General features: G+C 41.0%; 1 protein-coding gene across 2 annotated transcripts in view; it reads left to right on the forward strand.

The window, feature by feature from the left end:
* The window catches only part of TRPM6 (transient receptor potential cation channel subfamily M member 6), a 154123-nt gene that overhangs the window by 91508 nt on the left and 39399 nt on the right, over nt 1-23216 (forward strand). For both annotated transcript variants that reach the window (XM_077759376.1, XM_077759377.1), the window contains 4 exons: nt 94-268; nt 472-586; nt 4320-4513; nt 7684-7816. In XM_077759376.1, the coding sequence (XP_077615502.1) occupies nt 94-268; nt 472-586; nt 4320-4513; nt 7684-7816 (617 nt within the window). The remainder of the gene's footprint in view (nt 1-93; nt 269-471; nt 587-4319; nt 4514-7683; nt 7817-23216) is intronic.

Raw genomic sequence — 23216 nt, forward strand, 5'->3', positions numbered from 1 at the left:
CTGGAAGGTGTAATTATGAATGCTGCTGGTGTTGGATTTGTTCTAAATTTAAAATCGAGGGTAACGTTCTGTTTGTGCCATGCTATTTTGCAGACAGCAAACATGTTCTACATTGTGATCATGATGGCCATTGTCCTGCTGAGCTTCGGAGTGGCCCGCAAGGCCATTCTTTCACCGAAGCAACTGCCATCTTGGAGTCTTGCTCGAGATATCGTATTTGAGCCATACTGGATGATATATGGAGAAGTCTATGCTTCAGATATAGATGGTGTGTTGGGGCTTTTGCCACTGTGCAGAAATCAAACCTTTATAGATACTCAGAGGAAAAAAAATCTGGAAAATATTCATCTGGATCTTAAAGATGTCAAAAATTTATGGTACTCTGCTAAGTTAATGTGATAATTATTTGTGTGGGACCATAGGACTGTGGCTCCTCATATCTCTCATTCTTTTTAAATTCTTTATTTGTAGTTTGTGCAAGCCACCCGTCTTGCCCTCCTGGTTCTTTCCTCACTCCGTTCCTCCAAGCTGTCTACCTCTTCGTGCAGTACATCATCATGGTGAACCTGTTGATTGCTTTTTTCAAGTAGGTCATTTCAGTTAAATATGGTTCTTTTATTTAAATCAAAATGGGGGCAGGTGTTTTGAGAAGATTCTCATATTTTGAGTATGTAGCCTTTGTTTTTGTGTGTGCCATTATTCCCCCATTTTCACTATGGCTTTTAAACATGGGCATGAAACGACTGGTAGGAAGGGAACAGAGCACAGAAAAAGGGGGAAAAAAACAATAAATGGAGAGAGTAATAAAAGCAGAATGAAAGAAGATGATGTGTTGTTGTAAAGTAAGAAGTTGGAATCATGGACGAATAACTATTGCTGGGATTAAAAGCTGGCTGAGGGGTTCTTGATGGCTTTTCTTGACTTGGCTCCAGTGTGTCTTACTCTTTGCTTTCTCTTTCTACCATTTCTTCTCAGTCTACATTTCTGGATCATCTCCTTCTCCTCAACCTTTTAACATTGGAACTTCCCTGGGCCCAGACCTTGCTTATCTTTTATTTAAATTTTGGTTGGTGATCTTGGTCAGTTTCCTGTAATGCTGCCAAATTCCAATTTATATTTCCAGCCCAAATCTCTTCCTTGAACTCCAGTCATACATATCCAACTGCCCACTCTACTGTCAGTTGGATGTATAATAGAATTCTAGAAAGTCTAAATGTCCAAACGCTTGATTGCCTCTCTTTCCAGCATATACTTCTTTTAAAAATTTTTTTAATGGTTTATTTATTTTTAGGAGAGAGAAAGAGAGACAGCTTGAGCAGGAAAGGATCAGAGAGAGAGGGAGTCGCAGACTGAAACAGGCTCCAGGCTCTGAGCTGGCAGTCAGCACAGAGCCCGACGCGGGGCTCGAACCCACGAACCGCGAGATCATGACCTAAGTGAAAGTCGGACACTTAACCGACCAAGCCACCCAGGCACCCCTTTCCAGCATATACTTAGGTCTTTGTCCTACTTCCTACTTAGGAAAGATTTGTCATCTTTCCTAGACCTATGGAGAAGACCACAAGTTTCTTTCAAATCTCCATTTCCCCAGTTGTTTAGATCAAAAGCCTTGGAGTCATTCTTAATGCTACTTATATCTCTACCTCTAAACTGTCAGGAATTCCTGTTGACTCTGCCTTCAAATAGATCCTCAGTCCAACCACCTCTTACCACCCACTGCTACCGGAGAGCCTCCTGCTTATTTCTCTGCTTCAGTTTTTGGCTCCTATATTCTCTTATTACACAGTAGCCCCCAATGACCCTTTAAAAACATATGTCAGATGATGTCACTACTGTGCTCCAAACCCTCAATGGTTCCCCATTTCAAAATTCCTGCCATGACCTAGAGAGCCCCAGGGAGTTAGTTGGTTTTCCTGATGCTTTTAAAATCACACATTTCAGTACTCTTCCCTTAACCCTTTCCTCTCCAACCACACTGCTCCCCCACCCCCCACCATAGGTTTTCAACCAGCACAGGAGTGTTTGCAGTTGCTGTTCCTCTGCCTAGAATGCTCTTCCTTCAGGTATCAGTGAGCCCCATTCCCTCACCCCCTTCAAGCCTGTGCTCAAATGCTCCCTTTTTAATTAGGCCTAACTTAAGGATGACATTTGAAAGCACATCCCCCTTTCCTTCAGCCATCTCTTTGCCTGGTCTTCCTTATTCTTTCTTTGTACCCACTTGTGTACATACAAATTTTATATTTTATATGTTTTTTTTCTATTTATCTCTTTTGTCTACTAGAATATAAGTGCCTCAAGGATAAGATATTGTATGGTCTTTTTTTGCTGAAAAAATTTTCCCAAGTGCCTAAAAGGGTGCATAAACATGTTTGTTTAATGGATAAAATAAATCAAGTGAAGGAAAGAGGAAAGAGGAGAAACCAGTATAATGGAATATAAGTAAAGAAATCAGAGAAGCAAAAGATTGGAAGGAAGCAAAACAAATCAGAATAGTAAAAAAAAAAAAAAATGACTGTGGCTGCAAATATATGGCAAGACATACCTTCCTGTTTCTTACAAGCTTATATCGCTGTCATGTCTTTCAGCTCCACCATTTTATAAACGTCTAACGCATCCTGGTGTTTAGTTAGTATAGCTATTGTTTATGACATCTCAAATAATAATAAGAGTGGGTATGAGCCATCAACAATGATAGGTGTCAAAAGAGAGGTTGAGAAATCCTCACACAGACCAGTTGTCTCACTCAGAGATGTACACCCTGAGGACCAAACAATCCAAGAAGGGGTCCATTCTAGATTCTTTATACCAAGAATTACCAAAAAAAACCAAAAACAAAAAAACAACCAAAAAACCAAAAAATTACCCTGAAATACACTGTGAAGATCGCCACCTGCTGGTGGACAGCTGTAGTTACACTTGGAGTGAATAGCATTTACTCCTCGTGGTTCTCAAACTTGATTGTGCAGAATTACCTGGAGGGCTTGCTGAGACACAGATTGCTGTTATGTCTCTGCTCGAGTTTCTGATTCAATAGTTCTGGGCTATAGCCCATGAATTTACATTTTTGACGTGTCCTCAGGTGATGCTAATGCTGTGGTTCAGACCACACTTTGACAACTACTGTTAAAACCGAGTTTTCTATGTTTTGGGGCACCTGGATGGCCCAGGTTAAGTGTCCGACTCTTGATTTCAGTTCAGGTCATGATTTCATGGTCATGAGATCGAGCCCCATGTTGGGCTCCGCACTGATAGAACAGAGCCTGCTTGGGATTCTCTCTGTCCCTCTCTGCCTGCCTCGCGCCCCGCCCTCTCTGTCAAAATAAAACAAAACCCCGTTTCCTGTCTTTCCACCATCGACTTTATGGATTCTGTGAAACTTACTCCTTCCTCTTATTTTAAACTTGCTTTCTCCAGGATAGTCCTGGTTTCTTCTCTTTTTCCTTGCTCACGTTTAGGGCTGCCGGTATTTTTATTGGCTAATTTCTGCTGTCCTACTCAAGTGCTACTTTGCCATCTTTATAAAAACTAAACGTTGTATTAGCCTGAGCAGAATGTTAAGACAGTCCATTGTGTCCTCCCCTACATCTATGATATTATAGACTTAAAGTTAAGTACTTAGGGACGACATGTTGTTTTAGAATAAGTGTACCACCTACCACAACTTCATGGACAGTTCTGTAATACCAGCATTTACCATAATATCTAGATATTAAAATTAATGTAATTAAAGGGATAATCCAAGGTAGCCTACTGATAAGGGGTTATTTTCATTGTAAAGTTAATCTAAATAATTTTATCCAGTTTCTAAATAGAAGGTGTCCTTACTGATTATTTTAGGGTGAACTCATTTTTCTTCCCTGTCTCTTCTTCATTACTATTTTTTCCTTTGGGTGCTTTAACTAGGATTATTCTATCAGTTCTCATGATTGACATTAGGAGAATCTCTTCATAAGGTTGATGATAGAAACATTAATGGTAGTTACTGTGAATGGTGAATTATGGACTGAAAAGCACTTACGTGAAGAGACGGCGTAGCAAGAATAGCGTGTGAAGTTTCAGTGTCCGTTCATTGCATTTCTCTCTGATTGTCATTTGTATTTTTCGTTTATTATTCTGATTAGCATATTTTATTGTAAAAGGTGATTAATGTATCTTTTTGGCTAGAAGAAGAATCACAAAGGCAACAGATATTATTTTTATTGGCTAAAGGTGGGAAGGTCAGGTGACCTAATCATAAAAGTTGGAAAACAGAGAAAGAATCTGTTATGTTTTAGGATGCCGTATTGAAGTTTTATCCCTTTCTTAACTACAACTTACAGTAACGTTTACGTAGATATGAAATCCATTTCCAACAAACTATGGAAATACAACCGCTATCGCTACATCATGACCTATCACAAGAAGCCTTGGCTGCCGCCACCTCTCATCCTGCTGAGCCACGTCGGTCTCCTCCTTCGCCGTCTTTGCCGTCATCGAGCTCCAAATGACCAAGAAGAGGGTGATGTTGGATTAAGTAAGTTTTCACCGGTGGGGCGCTAGGACGCCAGTAAGGATGGGGATCCTACGTGAAGACACGCTGGAACATTGTCAGTTAAATTCAGGGCACACGATGGAAGGCTCTGGGAGTTCATTGCCGATCGACTATCAGCTGAGGACTTGGGTCTAAGTAAATAGAGGACCTGGGTCTGAGTAAATACGTTGATTTCACGATGTGGTTATAGTATGTTTTTGCCAAGATTAACCGATACTTTGAAAGAAAGGAATAGGTAGGAGCAAAATTTCTGCCTAAGTGTGTTAAAGGCTTTATGTCACCTGGAAAACCTGTGTCTTCTCTGCTTACCTGGAAAGGCATCAGGATAACTCCTAGGGAGCAGTCCCAGAGACCCAGACTCACTTCCCTGTTGTGGAAGACGGAAGTGACGTAGAAAGGGGTCTCAGAAGGTCTTGTGGACTAAGGGAAATCGATACGACAGACTCAGCTTCACTTGTTAACCAGAGTCCTGATCTCTGGTTCTCTAATCTGCTGAGAATGGAGGTGATTCTGTGTCGATGTTTCATTTTTCAAGAACAATTCAGGATGCAGAAATATGGATTTTCATTTTTATATTTTTCTTTACTTATTTATTTATTTACTTGGCGATGCTTACGTGTACATTATTTTGAGAGTCTCCTAGTTCATTTTGCTTCTCCGTATCTTAACCTGTACGATATGGCTGTCACACTAATTGTTATAACGGAACATTTCTTATTGTGGTTTTGCAGCTCTTTTGGTAGTTCCTTTCAAACAATTTCACACTGGGTGCCGTGCCATCTCTAGATAATTCCTGCATATAAAGGAAAAGGGTGGCATAAATCCACAATCCTTCATACCAGTTCTTAAATCCAAAATACCCCTGAAAATGGAAAGCTTTGTTTTCCTTCTTAAGTAATAGATTCATTGGGATAAAAGAGGCTGACGGAACCAAAGTGAAGCCATTAATTATCTTTATCCCTTGTAGTGTGAATAGCCATTGATTCTGCTGCAGAAATAATGTGTTGGGTTTTAGGGTACTGTCCTGGCCTCAGTTAGGGATTTTACTGCATTTCTGGTATAGGTACTATATTACCTTTCTAAAACGAGAAAAGGAAAAGCCTGAATTCGAAAATACACTTGGTTTCAGTAGTCTCAGATAATGGACTGTGCACTACTTACACATTCTATGGGCTTTTAGGGGGACAGGTGTTACTACGAGGTTGATAGGCCGACATGCTTTTCTTCTTGCTGGTAATTAGCTCAGTGAAGTGTTTTTCTCCTCTAGACTCACGTTGGAGATTTATTTTTCTTTTCAATCCCTTGTCCCCCACCCCCAAAGTGATTCATCCTTTGTGAGGAAGCCAAAGCACAAATGAAGATAATTTTAAGGCTTATAATTACACTATACATTTTAGGCTTCTAACAGAAAGCCATACCAGGCACTGGCTGCCAAACTACGACAAGTTAATAGTCGAGTGTGAACCACTTGAGAAATCCTGGAATTGGCTGGGGCTTGGCCCGATTTGGGGCTCACCTTCGTCTGGGCTTCTAGGACTTTTCCGGTATACAACTAAAGCAAATTTGCTAAAGCTTAGAGGTGTGTTCACTCTGAGTTCTGGAAAATTCTTGAATTTTTGTGAAACTGCTTCCAATCCTGTTTTGAAGATCAACGTTTGCATTTGGGGCTGCAGCGCCACCTGGCGGAATGTTCCAAGAACGCTCCACACGTGCAAGCTGCACCTGTCCCTGGAATAGGTCTTTATGTTTGCTCTTAGGAATCCACGGAAGGATTAACTCATGACAACTGTAAAGTTTCCCATTCATAAGAGATTTTTTAAATGCAAACAGGCATTTAGAGTTTGTGAGTGAGGACGCTGGGTTTTTTGGGGTTTTTTTAGTTCTGAAAGATTCTTTCACACCATAAAATCTGTATTTTTGCCTATTTTATTGGAAAATAATGGAATGTTTGCATTTCTAATAAGTTTGAGGGAACTCTAATGTTTTTTTCTACTAAGTTAAGTGTTACCACTGAAGGAAGAGAATGCTCTAATTTTTGCCCTTTTTGCAACACCATTTATATATTTCCTAAGTATTAGAAACCTGCTCAAGAGCTAATGTATTTTTCTGTTAGGTCTGAGGGAGAGCCAAGGTGGTAGATGGAGTGTGATCATTGAGGTCTGACACAGAATTGTTTCATAATATCATGTAGTGATGTGTCTTTTCATGAGTTAGTTATAGTTATGTCAAGGAAGGTGGACAGCCTCAGCCACTGGCTGGCAGTAATATCTCCATTTCCAGTAGAGTAGCTTAGTGTCGTTTACCCTTGAACAACATTGGAGTTGGGAGGCCAGCCCCCTGCATGGTCAAAAATCAGTGGCTAACTTCTTACTTCCCCCAGACTTAAATCCTGATAGCCTACTGTTGATCGGAAGCCTTACTGATAACATAAATAGTTAATTAAAACATTCTGTGGATATTATATGTGCTATATACTGAGACTTATAATAAAGTGAGTTGGAGAAAAGAAAAGGTTATTGAGAAAATCATATGGGAGAGAAAATACATGTACAGTATTTACTGAAAAATAGTATTTACTATTTACTGAAAAAAAACCTACGTATAAGTGAACTTACGCAGTTCAAACCATGTTGTACAAATTCAGTGTAACAACATGAAACTTTCTTACACTTGCTGGATTAATGTAATAGACTTGGACTTCATCTAACCTTGATTTTAACCTACAGGTTACTTATTGTCATTTTGACAGACAAAAAAAACAGTTGTGGGGCAGGCGAGGGAAAGACAGTCAGATTCTTTTCCCATATGCATATAAATATAGCGAATTTTTGTAAATGTGTGGAGACAGTCTAATCTATGAGCACATTGAACAGAGAGTGTCTGTTCCACACGAGTCCTCTTCAAATTCCCATGCCTGTTTAGAGAACAAATAGGAAAGATCCAATCTGCTGTTTCTATTTGTTTCTACACGCTGCTTCCCCATTATTAATATTAAGAATTCTGTCTGATAGGGCGGCAAAGTTTTATCACGTAAGCTCTGGTTCACTGAGTTTTCAACACAAGCGGAAGAAAAGCCCCACGCGCTTGATATCAGCTTCCTATTAAAGGCAAATCATGATTGTGTTTTGAATGTGCCCTTCTTATTTATGCAGAGCTCTACCTCAGTGAGGAGGATCTGAAGAGACTTCATGACTTTGAAGAACAGTGTGTGGAAATCTACTTCCACGAGAAGATGGAAAGACTGAATTACAGCTGTGAGGAACGAATCCGAGTAACATCAGAAAGGTAAAAGACAGAGGTCTTTTTCCAGCTCCCCAAACCTGATTCCTCTAGAATGTCTAAAGAAGTAGAAACGTGTATTTTGAAAACCCAGAGGTTTAGATTCTCTAAAGTTTTCTCTGGCAGAGTTTAATATTTATGTAAGTGATTGTGGATTTATTGAGGACCTACTATGTATGTTCCAGACGCTCTCCTATTCGCCAGAGATACACGATGAATAAGACACAAGAGCCCCTCCCTTCACAGGACTTGTGACCTAGTGTGCAGGAAGACCAGTAAGGGGGCGCGGGTGGAGGACACACAACGAAGAAGGAAGCACATACAAATATGTAATTTAATGTCAGACAGTTAAATAGAGATGAAGAAAAATAAAGTTGCATAAGGGAATAGAACACGATGGTGGTGAGGGGTCTGCCAGGGTTGGGGGTTGGGTTGGACTCCTTGGGGTAGCCTGGGGCAGGGAGGTCACTGAAGAATCCGAGGAGGGGGGAGCTAAGAGAGGGGAGGGCCAGACAGAGACATCCAGTGGAAGGGCACACCTGGCCGAAGGAACAGCAAATGGAAGGAACAGCAAATGCGGACGCCTGAGGCAGCAAGGTGCGTCCCTGAGCAGCAGGTACGACTGGAGAAGGTGGGGTTGTGTGCTGGTCGCACTGGGGAGATGGGGACAGGTGACCTTCTCTTGTTCTGCTTTCACATGGAGATAACAAAATGAGTGCGTGTGGTCCTGAAAGTGATGAGCCAGAGACTGCAGGAAGAGGAGGGAGGAGGGGATTTGCTGAAGTGAAGTCCCGGAGGAAGGGCTCACCGCAGCCCCTGCAGCCTTCGGCAAGCAGCGCGCCCGCAGAGAGTGGGGCCAGGGTTCAGAGGTGTGAGGAAAGAGAAGGTACATTGGAGAAAGTGATCATATTCAGAAACTGGAGGATCAAAGCCATCTTGGCTGTACTGATAATTGTGGATCCGAGGCGCTGTGTGAAAATACAGAAGACTGCATGGTCGTATGCATTTTGCTTTTAAAACACAGACTTGTTTTTGTAACCGGAAGTGTTCCCTCATTTTCAAACATACATGGGCCTGACTATAAAATGTTATACCTGGGGCACCTGGGTGGCTCAGTCACTTAAGCGTCTGACTTTTGATTTTGGCCCAGGTCACGATCTCATGGTTCATGAGTTCAAGCCCCGTGCTGAGCTCTGCACTGACCGCGCAAAGCCTGCTTGGGATTCTCTCCCTCTGTCTCTGCCCCTCCCTTGCTCATCCTCTCTCTTCTCACAAAATAAATAAATAAACATTAAAAAAAAAATAAAATCTTATACCTAATAACACATGTATTTTTTCTGATGTACAAGTGGATAGAGAGCGAATCCTGAACTGAATCACACAAAGAATCTCTCTAAATGGTTCACTATGGGTACAAGTCATATTTCTGCCCCTTTCAACTGACACCATCTTAGGTAGATATGTATTTAGGTGGCTGATTGAATCTCAGACCAAATTTTATACTGAGGGAAAAAAATCAAATTGGTTTGTGAGTCCACAAGATTTTATTTTCCTTAACTAATATCTTTATTAACTAATTATCTTTATTAGTTTATTATGGCCAAACTAGCCATAATAGGATTGAAAGAGGTGTCTTAGTCTGTTCAGACTGTTATAATGAAGTGCTATAGGCTGGGTGGCTTGTAAGCAGCAGAAAGTTACTGCTCACAGTTCTGGAGGCTGTCCAAGATCAGTGTGCCAGCATGGTTGGGTGACAGTCCCCTTCTGGGTTGTAGACTTCACATTGCACCCCACATGCTGGAGGGGGTGAGGGAGCTCTGTGGGGTCTCTTTTATAAAGGCATTAATTCCATTCATTAGGGTTCTACCTTCATGACCTAATCACCTCCCGAAGGCCCTACCTACTAATATCATCACCTTGGGGGGTTAGAATGTCAGCCTGTGAATTTCAGGGACACACAAGTATTCAGACTGTAACAGAAGGGAGGAATAAAGATATGTTTAGGAAGGGAGGTCCATGAAGGGAGTTAGGGATTGAACTTGTAGCCAAGGGAGAGGGTGGAGTTGAGGGGGTAGCGGGAGTAATTAGGTGAAAGGTGGCACCACCACGATAAAAAAAAAAATATGTGCAAAGGACATGGGGAGGGGGCAAGCGATGAGTTTTAGCTTTGTTGAGTTTTAGTTTCAGTTTTGTTGAGCTTTAGTTTTGTCAATTCTTATGGCACATTTAGCCAGATATTTCTGGAGGTTGTTAGAGGTAAGGATAGGAAGTCGTGGGGCAAAGATTGAACTGGACAAGGAGATTTGGGAGTCCTCTGCCCCTTGTGAGAAAATAAAACCATGAAAAAGGAAGCGAGTATGCCCAGGAAGCAAGAAGAGTCAGGAAGCTCGGGGCTGAGGGTGGGACCATGAGGAATACCCACACCTGTATAATGGACCGAGGAATAGGAGCTCATGGAGAAGACCAGCCAGAATCTATCAGAGGAGAACAGGGGCAACTAGGAAATGGTAGTGTTATGAACCAAATGAATATAGTGTGAAAACTTGAGAAGTAGACATTTATGAGCAAATAATTAAATAATAGTGGTGGTTGTGGTGGTAGCTGTGGTAGTAGTTGTAGTACTGGTAGTAATAAGCATAACACCGTCAATCATCATATACCATTGTATTCCTCTTGAGTTTTTTTCCTTGGGATTTGAGTAGAGAAGGATTAGAATGTAGATGGGGTATGTAGCTTCTGAAAAATATTCCAGAGGCTTTCATGGGTTCTAGAATTTGACTATGGAGGCCTGATTTTTCAGAACATCATCCATCGATTTTCCCTGTTGATAGAGCTACCTCACCAGCCTTCTTTACATGGTTGGCCTTGTTGAGGTAGCCTCTGGAGAGCTTTCAACAGAGGTATGGGAGGGAGGGAAGAATACTTTCCTAAGGTAGCTGAGCCAGTATTTTGAAGAGGGAGGGAAAGGAAGTTATTTGCATGGTCACCTACCTGTAAAGAAGAGATCACCCATATCCTTACAGAATTGAGTGAGTTGTGAGACTAGAAAAAGAGAAGTATTAAGTCTGTTTTATGTCTTCCTTTACTGGAACACTGGTTATTTTTGACCCTAGTAATATAAACCAGCATTTTCGTCTCTCTGTTCTGTGGAGTACTAGTTAATTGGGTATTTTTCCATATTAAGCATGTTATATTTGGGAAATACTACATTTTAGTTTATTTTTTAAAGTTTAAATTTTATTTAAAGTTAACATATAGGGTACTATTGGTTTCAGAAATAGAAATTAGTGATTCGTCACTTATGTATAATACCCAGTGTTATCCCAAGTGCCCTCTTTAATGCCTATCACCCATTTAGCCCATCCCCTGACCACCTCCCTTCCAGTAACCCAGAGTAGTTCTCTATAGTTAAAAGTCTCTTATGGTTTGCCTTCCTTATCCCCCCCTTGCCCCTATGTTCATCTGCTTTGATTCTTAAATTTCACATATGAGTGAAACCATATGGTATTTGTCTTTCTCTGACTGACTTATTTCGTATAGCATAATATACTCTAGCTCCATCCACATCATGGCAAATGGCAAAATTTCATTCTTTTTGATGGCTGACTAATATTTCATTGTGTATATATATTTCACATCTTCGTTATCTATCATCATTTGATGCACACTTGGGCTCCTTCCACAGTTTGGCTATTGTTGATAATGCTTCTGTAAGCCTCAGAGCACAGCCCCTTCAAATCAGTAGTTTGTATCCTTAGGGTAAATACCTAGTAGTGCAATTGCTGGGTCTCAGGGTAGTTCTAGTTTTAGATTTTGGAGGAACCTCCGTACTGTTTTCCAGAGTGGCTGCACCAGTTTGCATTCCCACCAACAGTGTGAGAGGGTTTCATTTTCTCCACACCGTTGCCAACATCTGTTGTTTCCTGTGTTGTTAACTTTAGCAATTCTGGCAGGTATGAGGTGGTATCTCATTGTAGTTTTGATTTGTACTTCCCTGATGATGAGTGACGTTGAACATCTTTTCATGCATCTGTTGGCCATCTAGATGTCTTCTTTAGAAAAATGTCTATTCATGTCTTCTGCCCATTTCTTAACTGGATTATTCATTTTTGGGGTGTTACGTTTGATAAGTTCCTTATAGATTTTGGATATTAACCCTTTGTCAGATATATCAGTTGCACATATCTTCTGTAGGTTGCCTTTTAATTTTGTCGATTGTTTCCTTCACTGTGCAGAAGCCTTTTGTCTTGATGAAGTCCCAATAGTTCATTTTTGCTTTTGCTTTCATTGCCTCAGGAGATGTGTCTAATAAAAAGTTGCTAGGGCTGAGGTCAAAGAAGTTGATGCCTGTGTTCTCCTCTAGAATTTTGATAGTTTCCTGTCTCACATTTACATCTTTCATCCATTTTGAATTAATTTTTGACGATAGTATAAGAAATTGGTCCAGTTTCATTCCTTTGCATGTTGCTCCAGTTTTCCCAATGCCATTTATTGAAGAGACTGTCTTTTTTTTCTTCCATTGGATATTCTTTCCTGCTTTTTCAAAGATTAGGTGACTTTAGGGGCACCTGGGTGGCTCAGTAGGTTAAGTGTCCGACTTCGGCTCAGGTCATGATCTCACAGTTCATGGGTTCGAGCCCCACGTCGGGCTCTGTGCTGACAGCTAGCTCAGAGCCTGGAACCTGTCTTTGGATTCTGTGTCTCCTTCTCTCTCTGATCCTTCCCTGCTCATGCGGTCTCTATCTCTCTCTCAAAAATAAATAAAACATTAAAAATTTTTTTAAAAAAAGATTAGGTGACATTATAGCTGTGGGTCCATTTCTGGGTTTTCTATTCTGTTCCATTGATCTATGTGTCTGTTTTTGTGCCAGTACCATACCGTCTTGATCACTGTAGCTTTTTAATGTAGCTTGAAGTCTGGAATTGTGATGCCTACAGCTTTGCTTCCTTTTTCAGGATTGTTTTGACTATTCAGGGTCTTTTGTGGTCCCATACAAATTTTAGGATTGTTTACTCTAGCTCTGTGAGAAATGCCAGTGATATTTGATAGGAATTGTATTAAATGCGTAGACTGCTTTGGGTAGTATAGACATTTTAACAGTATTTGTTCTTCCAGTCTATGAGCATGGAATAGTTTTCCATTTATTTGTGTCGTCTTCACTTTCTTTCATAAATAGTATATAGTTTTCAGACTACAGAGCTTTCACCTGTTTGGTTAGGTTTATTCTTAGGTATCTTATGATTTTTGGAGCAATTGTAAATGGGATCCATTCCTTGATTTTTCTTCCTCCTGCTTCATTATTGGTGTATTGAAATGCAACAGATTTCTGTACATTGATTTTATATCCTGTGACTTTGCTGAGTTCATGGATCAGTTCTAGCAATTTTTTTGGTGGAGTCTTTCAGGTGTCTACACAGAGTATCGTGTCATCTGTGAAGAGTGAAAATTTGACTTCTTCCTTGCCAGTTTGGATGCCTTTTATTTCTTTTTGTTGTCTGATTGCTGAAGCGAGGACTTCCAATACTGTGTTAAATAACAATGGTGAGGGTAGACATCCCTGTCTTGTTCCTGACCATAGAGGAAAAGAACTCAGTTTTTCCCCATTGAGGATATTATTAGCTATGAGTCTTTGTATGGCCTTTATGATGTTGAGGTATGTTTCCTCTATCCCTACTTTGCTGTTTGTTTTTCTTTTAATCAAGAATGGATGAGGGGCGCCTGGGTGGCTTAGTCAGTTAAGCGTCCGACTTTCGCTTAGGTCATGATCTCGCGGTTCGTGGGTTTGAGCCCCGCGTCGGGCTCTGTGCTGACTGCCAGCTTGGAGCCTGGAGCCTCTTTCAGTCTGTGACTCCCTCTCTCTCTGACCCTCTCCTGCTCACGCTGTCTCTCTCTCTCTCAGAAATAAATAAAGCATTAAAAAAATTAAAAAAAAAAAAAAAAGAACGGATGCTGTATTTTGTCAAATGCTTTTTCTGTATCTATTGAGAGAATATTAATGTGGTGTTTTGTGTTGACTGATTTATGAATATTGAGCCAGCCTTGCAGTCTTAATCGTGGTGAATAATTCTTTTAATGTACTGTTGGACTCAATTTGCTAGTATCTTGTTGAGGATTTTTGCATTAGTGTTCATCAGGGATATTTGTTTGTAATTCTATTTTTTAGTGGGGAATTTGTCTGGTTTTAGAATCAAGGTAATACTGGTCTCATAGAATGAGTTTGAAAGTTTTCCTTACATTTTTATTTTTTGGAACAATTTGTGAAGAATAGGTATTAGCTCTTCGTCAAATTTTTGATAGAATTCCCCTGGAAAGCCACGTGGCCCTGGACTTTTGTTTGTTGGGAGATTTTTTATTACTGATTCAATTTCTTTCTGATTTTTTTTTTTGGTATGTTCAAATTTTCTATTTTCCTGTTTCAGTCTTGATAGTTTATATATTTCTAGGAATTTATCTATTTCTTCCAGATTGCCCAATTTGTTGGCTGATAGTATTTTCCTCTAACTGTATTTCTGTGGTATTTGTTGTGATCTCTCCTCTTTTATTCATGATTTTGTTTATTTGGGTTCTTTCTCTTTTCTTTTGATAAGTTTGGCTAGGGGATTATTAATTTTATTAATTCCTTCAAAGAACCAGCTCCTAGTTTTATTCATTTGTTCCATTGGTTTTGTTTGTATGTTTCTATATACTTTATTTCTGCTCTAATCTTTATTATTTTCCTTCTTTTGCTGGCTTCACACTTTGCTATTCCTTTTCTGGCTCCTTTATGTGTAAGGTTATGTTGAGTATTAAAATTTAATACTTTTCTTTATTCTTGAGGAGAACCTGTATTGCTATATAATTCCTTCTTATGACCATTTTTGCTGCATCCCAAAGGATTTGGACTGTTGTATTTTCATTTTTGTTTGCTTCCATGTATTTTTTATTTCTTCTTTACTTTCCTAGTTAACCCATTCACTTTTAGTAGGATGTTCTTTAACCTTCATGTATTTGTGGTCTTTTTTTTCTTGTGGTTCATGTCAAGTTTCATAGCATTATAGTCTGAAAATATGCAAGGTATGATTTCTATCTTTTTGTACTTGTTGAAGCCTGATTTGTGAACCAGTATGGAATCTGTTCTGAAGAATGTTCCATGTGCACTTGAAATGAATGTGTATTCTGCTTTAGGATGAAATGTTCTGAATATTATCTATTCAGTCTGTCTGGTCCAGTGTGTCATTCAAAGCCATTGTTTCCTTGTTGATTTTCTGCTAGATGATCTGTCCATTGCTATAAGTGGGGTGTTAAAGTCCCCTACTCTTCTTGTATTATTATCAATGAGTTTCTCTATGTTTGTTATTACTTGATTTATATATTTGGTGCTTTCAAGTTGGGGACATAAATATTTATAATTGTTAGATCTTGTTGGATAAACCTCTTAACTATGATATAGGGTCCTTCCATATCTTTTGTGACAGTCTTTTGTTTAAAATCTAGCTTGTCAGCATTCTTTTGACATCCATTAGCATGATAAATTGGTTCTCCAACCCCTAACTTTCAATCTGCAGGTGTCTTTAGGTCTAAAATGAGTCTCTTGTAGGCAGCATATAGATGGAACTTTAAAAAAAATTTTTTTAATGTTTTATTTATTTCTGAGGGACAGAGAGAGAGACAGCATGAGCAGGGGAGGGTGAGAGAGAGAGACACACAGAATTGGAAGCAGGCTCCAGTCTCTGAGCTAGCTGTCAGCACGGAGCCTGACACAGGGCTCGAACCCATGAGCTGTGAGATCATGACCTGAGCTGAAGTCGGACGCCTAACCGACTGAGCCACTCAGGCGCCCCATTGGAACTTAAAAAAAAAAAAAATCTATTCTGATACCCTGTCTCTTTGATTGGAGCACTTAGCCCATTTGCACTCAGAAGGATTATTAATAGATATGAATTTAGTGCCATTGTATTACCTGTAAAGTTGATGTTTCTGGAGATGTTCTCTGTTCCTTTCTAGTCTTTGTTGCTTTTGGTCTTTCTTTCCCAATCAAAGAGTCCTCTTTAATATTTCTTTGAAGTTTATTTTTTTTTATCTTGAGAGAGAGAGAGAGAGAGAGAGAGACAGCCAACATGAGCAGGTTAAGGGCAGAGAAAGAGGCATAGAGAGATTTGTGAGATCATGACCTGAGCTGAGATCAAGAGTCAGAGGTTTAACCAACAGTCGTCCAGGCACACACTCCCCCCCTCCCACGCTTTATCTCTTGCAGGGCTGGTTTAGTAGTCACAACTCCTTCAGTTTTTGTTTTTCTGGGAAACTTTTTATCTCTCCTTTTATTCTGAGTGACAGCCTTGCTGGATAAAGTATTCTCGGCTGCATATTTTCCCCACTCAGCATGTTGAATATATTCTGCCACCCCCTTCTGGCCTACCACATTTCTGTGGTGAGATCTGCTACAAGCCTGATCTGTCTTTCCCTTGTAGGCTATGGACTTCTTCTCCCTTGTTGCTTTCAGGAGTCTCTCCTTATCTCTGTATTTTGAAAATTTCACTATGATATGTCTTGGTGTTGGCCTGCTTTGGTTGATTTTGATGGGAGTTTTGCCTTCTAGATTTGGATGTCTATTCCAAATCTTCCTTGATTAGGGAAGTTTTCAGCTATAATTTGTTCAGATGAACCTTCTGGCCCTTTTTCCCTTCTCTTCTTCTGGAACTCCTATGATACAAATGCTCTTATGCTTTATGGAGTCGCTGAATTCACTAAATCTACATTTGTGATTCAATATTGTTTTTGTTCCCTCTTCTTTTCAGCTTCATTAGCTTCCATAATTGTGTCTTCTATATCCTATATTGTTCCTCTGCTTCTTCCATTCTTACGGTCATTACATCCAATCAGTTTTGCATCTCAGTTATAGCATTTTTTTTCTTTTGGTCTGACTAGTGTTTAGGTCTTTTATCTCTGTGGTAAGGGACTCCCTGGTGTCCTCTTTGCTTTTTTGTCAAGTCTGGTTACTATCCTTGGGATTGTGGTTTTAAATTCTGGTTCAAGCATATTACTTATATGTGTTTTGATTACATCCCCAGCCAGGACCTCTTGTTGCTCTTTCTTTTGGGATGAATTCCTCCATCTTGGCATTTTTTCTGGGTCTCTGTCTTCTGCATGTTAGGAAAGCCTGTTATGTTTCCTGCTCCTGAGAATAATGGCTCTCTTAAGAAGAAGTCCTATACTGGGGCGCCTGGGTGGCTCAGTCGGTTGAGCGTCCGACTTCGGCTCAAGTCATGATCTCATGGTTCGTGGGTTCGAGCCCCGCGTCGGGCTCTGTGCTGACAGCTCAGAGCCTGGAGCCTGTTTTCAATTCTGTGTCTCCCTCTCTATCTGACCCTCCCCTGCTCACACTATCTCTCTCTCTCTCTCAGAAGTAAATAAAACATTAAAAAAAAAAAAAAGTCATATACTGACCAGGGCCTGGCGCTTTAGGAAGTGTTTTTGGTATATGCTGTGTGCACTCTGCTGTTGTGTTTTGGCTGCTCTTTCCCTCAGGTCAATCGTCTGCAGTTTCTTCTTGTCTGCAGTGGGAAGTATCAGGACCTTGTCATTCTAACTAGGTGTGTTTTGGTCTCCTTGTTAAAAGAAGCTAGATCCTATTTCCCTTGTTGCTGAAGTTTTGCAGCACTTTGTGGTAAGTAGACTTGGTGAATATGCGAGGTTTGTGCTGGTCTTTTAGGGAAGGAGCCTGTTGATGCTCTCCTCTCAGGCACACTTGCCCTAGATCAGAAGCACCTGCAGAGTGCGGGGGTGGGGGTGGGGCTTCATGTAAGCAAGGCTCAAGCCACCACTGTGGGTTTTATGTCTCTCTAAGTCTGTCCACACTGATGGCAGGAGTGAACAACGGCATCAGTCTGCTCTCACCCCAGAAGGGAGTTCGTTCCTGGCGCTGTTCAGGAAGCCCTCACAGAAGACTGAACAGTCTCCCCTCTTGTGTCCCAGGCTTCTGTCAGGTCCCTGCCTTCACCCCGTCTGTGTCTGAGCCATCCGCCCATGTGGCCACACAGTACTCTTGTGTTTCATTCAGGCTCGCTGGTTGGGTTTTGAAATTTTAGAGACCCAGCATAGCAGGGACACACCTTCGCAGCCTGGGGGAGGGTCTTGCTGCACCGTGGCAGGTGCTGGTTGGTCCCAGAAGGGCAGTTCCATGAACACGCAGGGGCTTGGAGGTGCAGCGAAACGCCGCATCCAGGCTAGCTGCCCTCAGCAGGCACCTCTGCTCCTATGCCAACGAGCAGGGCGCTCAGTGGTGCCTGCTGGCTCTCCCACATGCATCCACGAAGGGGAACTTTCTCTCCCAGTGTGACCCAGCGCATCCTCAGAAACCACTGTCTGCTTCTGGCCTCCCCCGCAGGAACACCTCTGTGCCTGCCTTCCTCCACCTTGGCAGTGCCACCGACTGCTAAACCTTCAGACTCTGAGCTCCACCGCTGGGAAAAACTCGTGATAACCAGCCCCTCTTGTTTTCCCTGTCAGTGGTTATGGGGAAGCGTTCTTCTCATGCAGAGTGCCCTGTGTTCTAGTCTCTTCCTCTCGTCTGTCCCTGATCTCAACTCCCTCCCCTCTGCGGCACTGGCAATTCTTTTCTCCCCCAAATTATGCCTCCGCACTTCCTGCCTGCCATGATGTGGCCTCTCTTTCTCCTCAGATTTCCTGGGTGTCCCAAATGATTTGATATTTAGCTAGCTGTACTTGAGGGACAAGGCAAGCCTAAGGTCCCTCCTCCCACTGCACCATCGTACCTGGAAACGCCACATTTTAAAATCAGTCACATTGTGACCCAGTAGAGTTATCACTTAAGCGTGTCCTGTCATTATTTTGCTGTGAAATCTTATTGAGGAACATGTGTGAACACCTCCCAGCATGGGAAACCTTGGGGTAATTTGTTTAACACTTCCTAGGCCTCGAAGGCCCCTGTGAGAACTTTGCCTGCATCCCCGATGAGTTGCTCAGAGGTGCCAGAGTGCAGGAGTTCATGCCACTGACTGTGGAGTCAGACTGTGTGGGTTTGAAGCCTCACTCTATCCCCACCCATGTGACCGGCTTAACCTCTCTTATGAAAAGGATAAGAGTAATGCCTACATTATAGGGTTGTTCTGCAGAGTAAACAAAACAATCATGTAGAGCCTTTACTAAAAGACTGGCACATAGTAAGCACACAGTGAATATTATGATTATCATGATGATTAATCATCCTACTCCTTATAACCTTATTTTAAAACATCTTGCTTAAAGACCCACAATTAAACAATAACCATACTGGCCTTCCCTCCACCCTCAAACCTTGCACAGGGGAAACTAAACTTATAAGAATTTATTTTACATATAAGAATGACTGAAAGTTTAGATTAAACTAATGCAGTTGGCAGCTGAGGAATATAATTAAAATTATGTTTCACAGGACATAATGGTCTGGCGTACACAGCGCCTATAAAAGCAGAGGACCCGGTGTGAGGGTGACCAGGTTATTTGTCTAACAGGTCTCCATTGTAGCGTGTTACCTGTTGCTGTGAATCCTTGCTGGCTTCTATTGTATCCGTTCGATGGCAGTGCTGCTAATGGAACTTAATGAGCCTCCATTACTGCTGTTCAGACTGTACTGTTTTTGAATTAGATGAAACAGTGCACTAGATGGAGAGGCTCTAATTAAGCATATTTGGGAAGGCATATACATATATTTTGTGCTCGTCTCCTCATCATCTCTGCCAATTCGAGTTTTGCAGGTTCCAGGGGGTCAGGAAGCATTTATTAAGCCTCTATTGAGTTACAGAAGTTGAATTCTATAGCAGAAGTAAGAAAGAGAGGGTTCCACCCACGTATAATAAACACAGAAAATACCACCCTCTTTATTGTTCAATTTCTACCTGCCAAGCTCCCAGGAAGAAGCAGAGGATTTCTCAATCCATGTGACTTGAGGTAGATTCTAGAGACAGGATGTCTCACGCAGTTTTGGCAAGTGCTTGTTGCTGCTGAATGCTACATTCTTCACAGTATAATCACGGCTTCTTTCAGTCCCCGCATAAGACTGGGAATCTCTTTTTTTTTTTTAAGTTTATTTATTTACTTTAAGAAAGAGAGAGAGAAAGGTGCACAGAGAGAATCCCAGGCAGGTTCTATGCTGATAGCCAATGCAGGGCTTGATCTCATGAACCATGAGATCATGACCTGAGCTGAGATCAAGAGTCAGATGCTTAACTGACTGAGCCACCCAGGTGGCCCTCCTGGGGATGATTTTTCATTCTTGCATATGGTCATGTCAGCCATGAAGGTTGATGAGATTCCCTCCCTCGCATTTTTTTTTACTTTATGTATGTATGTATGTATGTATTTATTTATTTATTTATTGGGGGGGAGAGATTTTGAGTGGGAGAGGGGCAGAGGGAGAGAGAAACAGAGACAGAGAGAGAGAGAGAAAGAGAGAGAGAAAGAGAGAGAATCTTAAGCAGGCTCCATGTCCAGTGTGGAGGCTGACATGCGACTCTATCTCACAACCATGAGATCATATCAAGAGTCAGACACTCAGGCACCCCTATTTTATTTGTTTANGCCAGTGCAGGGCTTGATCTCATGAACCATGAGATCATGACCTGAGCTGAGATCAAGAGTCAGATGCTTAACTGACTGAGCCACCCAGGTGGCCCTCCTGGGGATGATTTTTCATTCTTGCATATGGTCATGTCAGCCATGAAGGTTGATGAGATTCCCTCCCTCGCATTTTTTTTTACTTTATGTATGTATGTATGTATGTATTTATTTATTTATTTATTGGGGGGGAGAGATTTTGAGTGGGAGAGGGGCAGAGGGAGAGAGAAACAGAGACAGAGAGAGAGAGAGAAAGAGAGAGAGAAAGAGAGAGAATCTTAAGCAGGCTCCATGTCCAGTGTGGAGGCTGACATGCGACTCTATCTCACAACCATGAGATCATATCAAGAGTCAGACACTCAGGCACCCCTATTTTATTTGTTTATCAAAGATCTTCATTATAAAGAATTCGGTCAGAATATTCACGTATCTAAATAAAAGAATAAAACAGGGAAAGAAAAGAAAGAAAAAATGTCATAAGCCAGAGCCTANAAAAAATGCAAGTTTGGAGGCACCTGGGTGGCTCAGTTGGTTAAGCTCAGGTCATGATCTTGCGGTTCATGGGTTCGGCCCCACCCTTGCAGGCCGTGGGTTCGGCCTGCCTAAGATTCTGTGTCTCTCTCTCTCTCTTCACCTCCCCAACTTGGGCTCTCTCTCTCTCAAAAATAAATAAATGTGATAAATAAATAAATAAAGTAGATAAATAAAATTATACAAGTTTGTATTTTGCCCCTTCCGCCCTTACATACCAAAAACATTTCCTCAAATAATTAAACGTTATGTATGAACATATTTTTGCATTTACTTTTGCTTGACTTACAAAGTGTTCATATCAAATTTAAAAGTGTATCACACAGAACATAACAAACATCCCCATCCCCATGCCTATCTTCAGAAATAGCCAAAGGAAAGTCCTTTAACAATGTATGATTTTAACGGCTGCATAATATTCTATCTCATAATGTAAAGAGTATCTATCACCCTTAGCATAGTGAAATTACAGCCTCTTTATGTACATTGCCTAATTGAATGGCCCAATGTTGCATCCTTGTCACCATAGAGTTATTTTAATCATTTGCTAGGCTAAAAAAAATGTTGTTACAGTGTAGATGAGCTCAATGTTGTTTTCATTTCCATTTCTCTGCATACCTAATGAGTCTGAATATTTTACCATATTTCCTTATCTTTTATTTTTTATCTCTTGTGAATTGTCTGTTCACATCCTTTGGATTCTGTTTAAGTTTTTTCCATAACAATTCAGAAGAGCTTTTGATTTATTAAAGAATATAAACCCCTCATCATATTTGTTAGAATAATTTCCAACTTATTGTTTATTTTAAAATGTTACATTTTTGGGTACGAGTTTATTTTTACGTAGCCAAACCTGATACATTTGTAATTTATTGTGTTAACTGTTAAGCTTAGAAAGATGTAGTAACTTCCTAGGGCTGCCATAATGAAGTACCAAAAATTGGGTTTCTTACAACAACAGAATTTTTTTTCTTTCATAGTTTATTGTCAAGTTGGATTCCATATAACACCCAGTGCTCATCCCACCAAGTGCCCTTCTCCACGCACATCACTCCCCTTCCCCTCTCCCCCACACCCATGAGTCCTCAGTTTGTTCTCAGCATTCAAGAGTCTCTCATGGTTTGCCTCCCTCCCTCCCCCCAACTATTTTTCCCTTTCTCTTCCCCCATGGTCCTCCATTCAGTTTCTCCTAATCCTCCTATAAGTGAAAGCATATGGTATCTGTCTTTCTCTACCTGACTTATTTCGCTCAGCATAACACCCTCAAGGTCCATCCATGTTGCTACACATGGCCAGATTTCATTCTTTCTCATTGCCATGTAGTATTCCATCATATAGATAAACCACATCTTCTTGATCCATTCGTCAGTTGACGGAACAACAACAGAAATTTATTGTCTTGCCATTCTGGAGGTTACAAGTGCAAATTCAAGAAGTTGGTTACAAGTTGGTATGGGGTAGGGCCATGTTTCCTCTGATGGCTCTAGCGGAGAATCCTTCCTTACCACTTCTAGCTTCTGCTGTTTACTGTCAATCCTTGGTATTCCTGGGCTTGTAGATGCGTCACTGAAGTCCTAGGGTGGTCTTCTCCCTGTGTATATTCACATCATCTTCTCACTGTGTCCAGATTTCCCTTTTATAAGGACACCCGCCATAGTGGCTCAGAGTCCACACTAATGACGTCACTTCAACTTGATTATCTCATTATAAAGACCATGTTTCCAAATAAAGCCACATTCTACAAGTTACTGGGGCACACGGGCATCAACATATCTCTTTTGGGGGGCACAAAATAAAACCCATCCCCATTTGGAGATATTCATAGATATACAGATAATATTAACCAACATTTCCTTCATTCTTTCTGTCTCTAAGTCAGTTATTACATTTAACTAGATTATATTTGCAATTTACTTTTGACCCTTACAGTTGAAGATGTCTTGTGTTGCTTTTACATGACTCAATGGCTAGATGTCCTAATGTTGGGTTAAAGTTTTCAAAACAATCTTAAAAATTTGGCTGAGGCTTTCTCTGAATGTAGGTCCCTTAACAAGTTTTTTTTTTTTAATGTTTTATTTTTTTCTGAGAGAGAGAGAGAGAGACAGCATGAGCAGGGGAGGGTCAGAGAGAGCGGGAGTCACAGACTGAAACAGGCTCCAGGCTCTAAGCTGGCAGTCAGCACAGAGCCCGATATGGGGCTCGAACCCACTAACCATGAGATCATGACCTAAGCAAAAGTCAGACACTTAACCGACTAAGCCACCCAGGCGCCCCTCAACATGG

Source organism: Crocuta crocuta, unplaced genomic scaffold (assembly GCF_008692635.1).
Source record: "Crocuta crocuta isolate KB4526 unplaced genomic scaffold, BGI_CrCroc_1.0 scaffold41, whole genome shotgun sequence".
NCBI lineage: Eukaryota > Metazoa > Chordata > Mammalia > Carnivora > Hyaenidae > Crocuta > Crocuta crocuta.